This window comes from Erpetoichthys calabaricus, chromosome 2 (genome assembly GCF_900747795.2).
Source record: "Erpetoichthys calabaricus chromosome 2, fErpCal1.3, whole genome shotgun sequence".
In the NCBI taxonomy this organism is placed as follows: domain Eukaryota; kingdom Metazoa; phylum Chordata; class Cladistia; order Polypteriformes; family Polypteridae; genus Erpetoichthys; species Erpetoichthys calabaricus.
The window spans coordinates 203,252,990-203,263,133 of NC_041395.2; the positions used below are offsets into that span (position 1 = coordinate 203,252,990).

The 10,144-nt window shown below is 42.4% G+C and overlaps 1 protein-coding gene across 1 annotated transcript in view; it reads right to left on the reverse strand.

The window, feature by feature from the left end:
* Window positions 1–172: 172 nt before the first annotated feature.
* Window positions 173–10,144, reverse strand: part of LOC127526543 (transmembrane protein 207-like) — a 15,699-nt gene continuing 5,727 nt past the window's right edge. Inside the window, exons 4-5 of the mRNA XM_051922264.1 lie at window positions 5,839–5,981; window positions 173–911 (exon numbers count right to left, since the gene is read on the reverse strand). Coding sequence (XP_051778224.1) covers window positions 757–911; window positions 5,839–5,981 — 298 coding nt within the window. The 3' untranslated portion in view covers window positions 173–756. The remainder of the gene's footprint in view (window positions 912–5,838; window positions 5,982–10,144) is intronic.

The window sequence follows — 10,144 nt, forward strand, 5'->3', positions numbered from 1 at the left end:
GACTACACCCGGGAACGACATCTCATCTCAACAGGCTCTATACACAGGCAGGGCCGACTTCTGTATTTGCTTGATGTGGATTGGCAGTCCTTTAAATAATTGACACTTTCCAGGAATGTGCGTAATCTAAAAGTAATCTTTGTGTTCCTTCCAGGATGGCCTTGGATTCCAGGAGGGACGGCCATTGACCAAACCCATTCATCTATTTTCTGAAAATGTTTTTTGGATTGAGAGATGTTATCCCAGCAAGAACCAACCTTGCCTGCCAGGACATCCTCATACACAATCATTTAAACGCGGCCAATTTAAAAGCAGTGATGCGTGCAAGGAAACCATCAACCACCAATAAGAAGTATTTCAAATTTTTATAACTCAGATCAGTGAAATTATTTTGTTCTCTCCTAGAATGCTGATATTATGATTTTGCAAGTAAGGAAAAACAAAGTTTCAAGGTTAAACAGTCATATTCGCTACTCATGGCACTGGGGGGTGACAATGTGCTGCATGTTGATTAGCACAAGTAAACAAGAAGTTCACTATTCTCTGTACATGTGACATTAATGACCTTATAAACATGGAAGAGTAAAACCCATACGGACATAAGAAGAACACTCAATCTTCACGCAGATGGTGATTGGGCCAAAGTGGCTTGAGCTGAAAGACAGAAGTAACTCTTGTACCATTTTGAAGTATCAGGTCCAACTGAACAGGTTTTGGTTGAAGACTCTACCACAAGAGAGCAGAACCCACAAAAGCTTAATGACTGTAAATCTGCAACTTGACAGTCTTCATGACTTCTTCATATGAGGGAGGGGGTGTACAGTCTTGAGTACCGGTGTACACAGTGCTCACTTCTGAAGGACGACAGTGAATCTTGCTGCCAGGGTGGGGGAACTGAGATGATTCGCTCACTGTGAAGACAAAAGGAAAGTTCAGAGGCACAAGTGGTCATACGTTTATGCCTCATGTGGGGGGACACTGAGCAGTTTAGCATCAAGTTATATTTGTTTCACATTGATCATTTCTACTTCCCAGTATTTTTTTCTAATCCTGAAATTCAAAACTCAAAGACAAAAATAAGCAGGTAATTATACAGGGAACCAACATGATGGAGAAGGACAAACCTGAGCAGAACCTCAGACATCTATCAGTCCATCTGCATGTCCTGAAAATGCGTCACCAATACAAAGAGCAGTGGCCACTAGTCAAGCCCCTAGCATGCATACAGTGTGCTCATTCTAAAGTCGCATTACCACCAAAGTGTCAGCTAATTCCAAAGAAATAGCCAGGACGAGGGACATGGATCTGAAGCAGATGAGCGGTTATTTTGGAAAACCTGCAGCAGCCAAGATGTCTTAATGCAGTTAATTTTTCAGTGCAGATGTTTATATCAGTGGAAGGACATGGATGGTGTATTCACTTGTACAGATCTCACTCCACATGAGTGCTTATGTTGAGACGCGAGGCAAGACACCATGTGAATTTACACACCAAGCAGTAATAAGCTAGCATGTGACATGGAAGTACCAGACAAACCTGCTTGCTGACCCAAGTAAAGGAATAAGAAGGTTTAAGTGCATGTGAGGAGCAGTCATGGCTTCCCTCTTCAGACTCAGTGAGCAATGTTACACAATGCCAGTAGGGGGCAGAATCTTCAACCTGTTGCAGTCATACTGCCATTTTTAGTCTGTGGCCAGTTAATGGGAGATAAAAACCTTTCAGTAATTTAGGTGGACCAGTCTATAACCAAGGTCACTTTACAATAAAAAGAAAAGCATCTAAAGCACCGGATGTTAAAACGAGACTTTAAGGACATATCCTACTCCATCCGACTTGTTCAGTTTCAAGCAGAGGAGACCCCTTGGGGACCTAATGCAGGTTTTCAAAATTCGCAAAAGCACTGATAAAGAAGATCCAGCAGAATTCTTTCAGCTTAAAGGTGAACCACATACTCAAGGACATCACTGGAAATTAATATAAGTGCATGCAAAGAATTATGGGAATCCGGAACAAAGCTACAGAGACATGTAGTTGAAGCAGAAACCTTGACGAACTTTAACAAGTGTCTGGATGAGCTTGATGGACTAAATGGGGGTCTCTCATTCATCAGATTTCTTATGTGCTTAACTTGCTTTGCTCCAATTTTCAAAAGTAAATTGTATAGGGTACCCGGTCAGGACTGGGGCTTTAAGCAGTCTAAACAATCATTGGGCCATAAGACGCTCCAATGCAAGAGGGCTCAAGTTCAGACGTGGAGGGCCATATTGAATGCAGTTACTTAATTAGGAGCCAGTCCTTGCCACCAATAGCACTTATTTAATGTTAAGGCTTGTACGTGTTTTCATTCTGCCTTTAGGTCATTCTTAATTTGTAACTTTTTACCTTTCTAAATGATTTGTGGCCTTGGGCACACTCGTAATTTTCAGTTTTTTAATACAACTGTTTCCCGTCCATTTCTATCCCATTATTTTAGTATTAGCCACAGTACCTGCCAGAGACAGGAAATACAATCATTTTCAAATATTTGCTATCGCTTGCCCTATGTGTACCGGTTCTATTCAATAAGGGCGCGCACAAAAAGGCGACCTTCAAAAGGGCGACCTCAATTGGGCGTGGAGAATAAAAGCGCACATAAATAAAAGCAATCTTCAAAAGGACGACCTCAATTGAGCGCCGAATAAATGCGCGCGCAAATAAAGGAGCGCTTCAAAAGGATGACCTTCGGAGCGAATTAAATTAATTGTCCTTAATTATGCTAATAGACCGCATCTCGAATATCTACCTGGCATTGCACATAATCTACAGCTTCAAGTGTAACTTGCTTTCACCTTTTTATACATTCAGTCATTGCCTTAATCTAATTTTCTGTAATTTTGAAAACAACGAAATATAGAGAGCTTTAGAAATAGTTCGTTAGAAGTTCATGCATTAATTAATTGGATGTTTTAATATTCTTCCTTTCACCTTTTTATACGTTCAGTCATTGCCTTTATCTAATAAATTTTCTGTAATTTTGTTGCGTTTGCCTTTATTCGCTGCGCCCAATTGACGTCACCCTTTTGAAGCACTCCTTTATTTGCGCGCGCCTTTATTCGGCCCTCAATTGAGGTCGCCCTTTTGAAGGTCGCCTTTATGTGCGCGCACTTATTGACGGATACCATGTGTACCTTCAGCCCTTTCCTCTGTATTTGCATGTGTGAATGTCTCTTTTAACTGGTACTACTCCTCTAAAGTGCATTCCCGTAAGGCCTGCTTCTCAGATTGTCATTATTTTCGAGGTGCCTTTCTCATCTCCTGTCTGGTTTCATACTTGACGTTTGTGAAGGTGACTCTCTCAGCATACTTCATATATCTTTACTCCTCCTCGTGTATCTCACACTTGTACCTCCTCTCTCATCGTGTCACCAAAGCCAAACTGACCAATCAGATTGCTCAGAGGGACTGGCTACTTTGACCTTAGTGTTTAATTGTTTAGAAGAAGAGAGATAAATAGGCCCTCCTTGATGAGCACACAGGTCTAAATGGGGCCAGGACAGATGGTGAGTCGCTGTCATTTCCACCTCAATATAATTAATTAACTACTAATCTGTTATAAAAAAAAACTTGCAACGAGACGTGATCTTTTGAAGAGAGATCAGAGACACAGAGACACTTTCACGTCCCGTGAGACGGACAAGTCACGTCATACTGACAACCTTTGGAAGCAAGTCCCGTGATACACATGCAGACCAGGTTAGAGATAATGGAAGTAGGAAAATTCGAAAGTCTTAAAAAAAAATGACAGTAAAGATCACATTAGTGCAAACAAATTGAAAACATTACTCGGTGAAATAACGGAATAGCATAAAGAGATCGAATAGTGTTAGAGGATGTCTGGGGGAGAAGAGAGACAAGGCAGTGACTTTAAAATGTTTGAAGCACCGCACAAAATGCAGATCACATGGCAAGGGAACAGCAGCTGATCGAGCAAAGAGGAGGTAAAAAAAAAAAAAAAACAACTGTTATTTGTTTCCCATTGCATCAACATTTAAGAGGGGTTTCGGAGAAGCAGCCACGTCTCCTTGGGGTGCGTTCAGCCCCCTTTCTTCGCAATGGAGCGTAGGACTTGGTGGGGGGGGGGTAGGGGTTGGCAAGCAAAGCGAGCAGGGGTCAAAGCCCCCTACTAATAATAATAAAATAAAAAATAAATAAATAATTAATATAATCAATGTTAATTAGCAGGTGGTTAAGAAAACGAGAATCAATCTGAAGCATGAATGCAGCCATTTAAGACTTAAAGAAGCAAATAACTGTTAGGAATCGTAACAAGCAACTTAAAGACGAAGCACAGACATGAGGTTTGAACAGCAGTAACAGACTATGAATCAAGAAATTTGGTTAAAACAAAAACCAGCAGCCACTATAGCCCACCAGGAGTAAACTTGCTTGCCTGTGCTCCAGAATGTTGTACAATATTGTAAACGCCAGTAACACAACACCACCAACAGTGGGCCCAATGCCTCAAGAGAATTGTAGTTCTGGAGCTCCAAGCACAACAGTGGGGAAAACAGAAACTGTGCTGGAAATCCCCAAGCTGGTAGATGGCAGCAGTGAGACCTCTGAAGTTGTACCAGGCCCCCTGCTAATTTGTGCAATTGACAAGGGGCCAGGGGTTGATTGGCTGTTTAGGGGGGGGGGGGGGGGCTTTAGAATCCACCGTTGTTGATGCCGGTTGCTGAGGGGAGTTCTGGGAGTTTGCTGAGACATTCCCCACTCCAGGAATGGTTTCCAGCCCTGCAGAAGTAGATCTTGGCCCATCCCAGCTATAAGCCAAACTTGGAGTTGGGTGGCAAGTGAAGGCAAGAAATTAACGTGAGAAGAGGAGGCCAGAGAAAGGTGGTACAGGTACATTCACTTGTTTATTAGGTGATCAAGTGTGATATGCACCTCACCAGTTGGGGCAGGGGCGCCAAACTTATGTCAGATTGGTTCAGTGGTCCAGCTAGGATTTTAGGTGCTCTTCATTTCACGATTTTGAGGCTCCTTTTGTTTACCCCCTTCCTGTCTCCAAATTCTGTTAATAACATTCCCCATTTATAATGTTGGCCTCCTTTGTGTTCATTATGGCTTTGGTGTCTGCTGCACAGTACCACTGCAGGCCACACATACACATAACCAGTCTGACTGTGTCCTGAACTTGAATGTCACCGCGGAGTGGTGGCTCTGAGGTTAAGGATCTGCACTGGTATCCCAAAGGTTGCCGGTTCGAATCCCCGTCAGTGCCAAAAGAGATCCTACTCTGCTGGGCCCTTGAGCAAGGCCCTTAACCTGTAATTGCTCCAGGGGGTGCTGTACAATGGCTGACCCTGCGCTCTGACCCCAAGGGGTATGCGAAAAAAAACTAACAAACACTGTTGTAAGTCGCTCTGGATAAGAGCGTCTGCTAAATGATGTAAATGTAAATGAATAAAGACATGGAGGAAAACCATAAAATGTGCCGCAAGAGTTTTGCTTAGCTCATGTGTGTTTTAATGCTCTCTCATCCATCCATCATCTTCCACGGCCCATTTAGTCCAATTTAGGGTGTCATCATGGCAGATATTGGAGTGTAAAGCAGGAACCAGGACATCTCAGGGCACACTCACTCATAAAAGACCAATTTAAAGTGGCAAACCTGTACAGCTTTGGTATGTGGGGGAAAAAAAAACTGGTGGAATGTGCCTAATCCGTCTGCATGGCTAACCACTACACTGCTTTGGCACTCCAGTCTCTCAGAGATTCTCCTTAAAATGATAATGACTAGTAGCTGTCCTCAGAAGTGTATATTACTGCACTTAAGAGTGACCAGCGGGTACTCACCATAAATAGAATCAGAGTCATTCAGTGCCAGAACTGTGAGGGTCCGCGTTGTTGCCAGGTGGTTTTGACGGAGCAGCCAGGTCCGGATGCAACAGAGAAGGACTAAGCAGAGGACAAGGAGAGTGAGGAGTGCCAGGCAAAACCTGTGGAGACACCCAGACTGAATGTGAGTCATTATAAGTGACATTAGAAATGGCTGAAAGGCACATGGATAGATTTTGCAGGCTGTCATTGTTTATTATACAGGTGGTGTGTGTGCCTCAGTATGCAGAAAGCCAACATTTCTCCGGCACCCTCACTCCACTCCAGTACCCATTGTAAGGATGTTCATAGGGTATACTGTATATAACATGCGGTAAATGCTTGTATGGCTGGCAAGCCTAAGGTGACCCTCTTAAAACAAGTTTTGCAGGCTTATTCTCTATAAAGATCTTAAAATCAGACAGCTATGAAATTATAGTAAGTAAGTAGTAAGACCTCTGTCTGCTCATACTGTATGTGTTGTGTGCTTTAAACAATGGACAAATGTCTCTAGTCCTGTGGAAAGCTACCTGATGCAGGAGAATCAAAAAGAAAGTAAGAGGCTGCTTTGGGTGGGCTGGAAGACCATGTCTGCACCACTCTTGGTCAAAACAACCACTTTCAAAGTGCTAAGAAGCTACTACACTTAGAGACTAAATGAAGTTTTTACACAGATATCCTTAAAATGCTGCCTGACAAAATTCAGCCGTAACAACACCAGTGTGAACTGTCCCCTTTAGGTGAAAGTGTAGGGAAAAACACAACCAAACACTTGTAGGCAGCCTTTTTCTGGGGAGACAAAGTCTATTGTAGTTACATTGGATGAAAGACAAGAACCAACCATGGATGGAATTCCAGTCATAGCACACAAACCTAAACTCACCTATAAAGGGTCAATTTAGAGTCGTCACAGGAGCCAATGTTAGCATATTCACAACAATATATCAGATTTTTTCTTTTGGGAACTTGGACTCCCCTCCTTCTCTCTTATGCAAGTGTATGACCCACACATCACTTTTATATATAATATCTATTATATCTATATACGCATTTAACCAATTTGCTGTGTAACTGATAAACATTTTTGGTGTTAATTTGTTTGACTTCATCGTTTCTCGGTGCTAGGACTGCCCGTGTACTCATTTTTTCAGTTAATAACCCTTCGTGACAAAATTCTTCAAAAAGATTTGGACATAATATCCATCCATCCATCCATTTTCCAACCCGCTGAATCCGAACACAGGGTCACGGGGGTCTGCTGGAGCCAATCCCAGCCAACACAGGGCACAAGGCAGGAACCAATCCCAGGCAGGGTGCCAACCCACCGCAGTGGACATAATATGTCTTCTTTAATTGGGAACTTAAAGTGAGGAAAACGTTAAAATTTATAAGAGCTGAGAGAGCAGGAGCTGTGTCTGTGCCAGATAAGGGAAGTTGCAGGACAGTTTTCAAAGATGCACGACACGTTATTCAGGTAACTCTTCCATTAGCAGGATTATGTAGAAGGGGATTTACTGAAGACTTTTCAGTTGAGTAAAATATTTTACCGTTTATCACTCATTAATACTTATAAAACGTAAATCCTGTTGTTAGCATAATGGGTGGACACAAAATAGTGAAGCATAACTGTCAGAGCATTTTGTCACTGGTTCTGTCCATTTTGTTTTTCTAATTAAAACGAAGGGTACAGTACAACAAACATACATAAATAAGAATGTTAAATAGTATATATACACACATACATACATACATACATATACATTCATACATATATATATATATATATATATATATATATATATATATATATATATATACACACACATACATATATATATATATGCATATATATATATATATATACACATATGCATATACACATATGCATATATATATATATATATGCATATACACATACACATAAATACGTGTATATACAGTGCATCTGGAAAGTATTCACTGCGCATCACTTTTTCTACATTTTGTTATGTTACAGCCTTATTCCAAAATGGATTCAATTCATTTTTTTCCTCTGAATTCAAACACACAACACCCCATAATGACAACGTGAAAAAGGTTTACTTGAGGTTTTTGCAAATTTATTAAAAATAAAAAAACTGAGAAATCACATGTACATAAGTATTCACAGCCTTTGCTCAATACTTTGTCGATGCACCTTTGGCAGCAATTACAGCCTCAAGTCTTTTTGAATATGATGCCATAAGCTTGGCACACCTATCCTTGGCCAGTTTCGCCCATTCCTCTTGGCAGCACCTCTCAAGCTCCATCAAGTTGGATGGGAAGCGTCGGTGCACAGCCATTTTAAGATCTCTCCAGAGATGTTCAATCGGATTCAAGTCTGGGCTCTGGCTGGGCCACTCATGAACATTCACAGAGTTGTCCTGAAGCCACTCCTTTGATATCTTGGCTGTGTGCTTAGGGTCGTTGTCCTGCTGAAAGATGAACCGTTACCCCAGTCTGAGGTCAAGAGCGCTCTGGAGCAGGTTTTCATCCAGGATGTCTCTGTACATTGCTGCAATCATCTTTCCCTTTATCCTGACTAGTCTCCCAGTCCCTGCCGCTGAAAAACATCCCCACAGCATGATGCTACCACCACCATGCTTCACTGTAGGGATGGTATTGGCCTGGTGATGAGCGGTGCCTGGTTTCCTCCAAACATGACGCCTGGCTTTAACACCAAAGAGTTCAATCTTTGTCTCATCAGACCAGAGAATTCTCTTTCTCATGGTCTGAGAGTCCTTCATGTGCCTTTTGGCAAACTCCAGGCGGGCTGCCATGCGCCTTTTACTAAGGAGTGGCTTCCGTTTGGCCACTCTACCATACAGGCCTGATTGGTAGATTGCTGCAGAGATGGTTGTCCTTCTGGAAGGTTCTCCTCTCTCCACAGAGGACCTCTGGAGCTCTGACAGAGTGACCATCGGGTTCTTGGTCACCTCCCTGACTAAGACCCTTCTCCCCTGATCGCTCAGTTTAGATGGCCGGCTAGCTCTAGGAAGAGTCCTGGTGGTTTCGAACTTCTTGCACTTACAGATGATGGAGGCCACTGTGCTCATTTGGACCTTCAAAGCAGCAGAAATTTTTCTGTAACCTTCTCCAGATTTGTGCCTCAAGAAAATCCTGTCTCGGAGGTCTACAGACAATTCTTTTGACTTCATGCTTGGTTTGTGCTCTGACATGAACTGTCAACTGTGGGACCTTATATAGACAGGTGTGTGCCTTTCCAAATCATGTCCAGTCAACTGAATTTACCAGAGGTGGACTCCAATTAAGCTGTAGAAACATCTCAAGGATGATCAGGGGACACAGGATGCACCTGAGCTCAATTTTGAGCTTCATGGCAAAGGCTGTGAATACTTATGTACATGTGCTTCCTCAATTTTTTTTTATTTTTAATAAATTTGCAAAAATCTCAAGTAAACTTTTTTCACGTTGTCATTATGGGGTGTTGTGTGTAGAATTCTGAGGAAAAAAATAAATTGAATCCATTTTGGAATAAGGCTGAAACATAACAAAATGTGGAAAAAGTGATGCGCTGTGAATACCTTCCGGATGCACTGTATATATATATATATATATATATATATATATATATATACATACACACACACACATATATATATATATAGACATATATATATATATACAGTGGAACCTCGAGATACGATCACCTCTGTATACGAGAAATTCAAAATACGAGGAAAGTATGAGCGAAAAATTCAGATCTAAATGCGAGCATTGGCTCGCGTAACGAGCCACGAGCCAGGCTGTGGGTATAGCTCGCGGCTTAGCGAGGGGGCGTGGTAGCAGTTGCGAGCCACAATCTGCGGTGTCTGCGTTTCTCACTTAAATGCACAGGTGGGAAACTGCCCACATCCATGATTGTTCCTGTGGCTGATGGGCTGCAGCTGCCATGTCCTCCCCGCATATATAGAGAAGCGCGAGCCGGTTAAGGGGGAGAAGAAGTAAAAGAAAAGAGAGGACAGAGAACGGAGGCAGGCAGGCAGGCAGGCAGGAAGTCGGTGCGGGAGAGAGAGCGAGCGAGCGAGTGCAGGCTCGCATGTAGCTGAACAGTGAGCTGAACAGGCGAGCCAAACAGCTGAAGCAGGACGGTGTAGAGAAGGTCAGCTGCATTAAGAGTGTCTCGCCTGTTGCAGAGCCCGCAGGTGAGACGCTAACAGAGAAAAAGCACCGGGGATTGTCATCTGTTTTTTAAAGACTGCATCCTTTTGACGTTTTAACCTCTTGTTAAAGGATTGTTATTCTT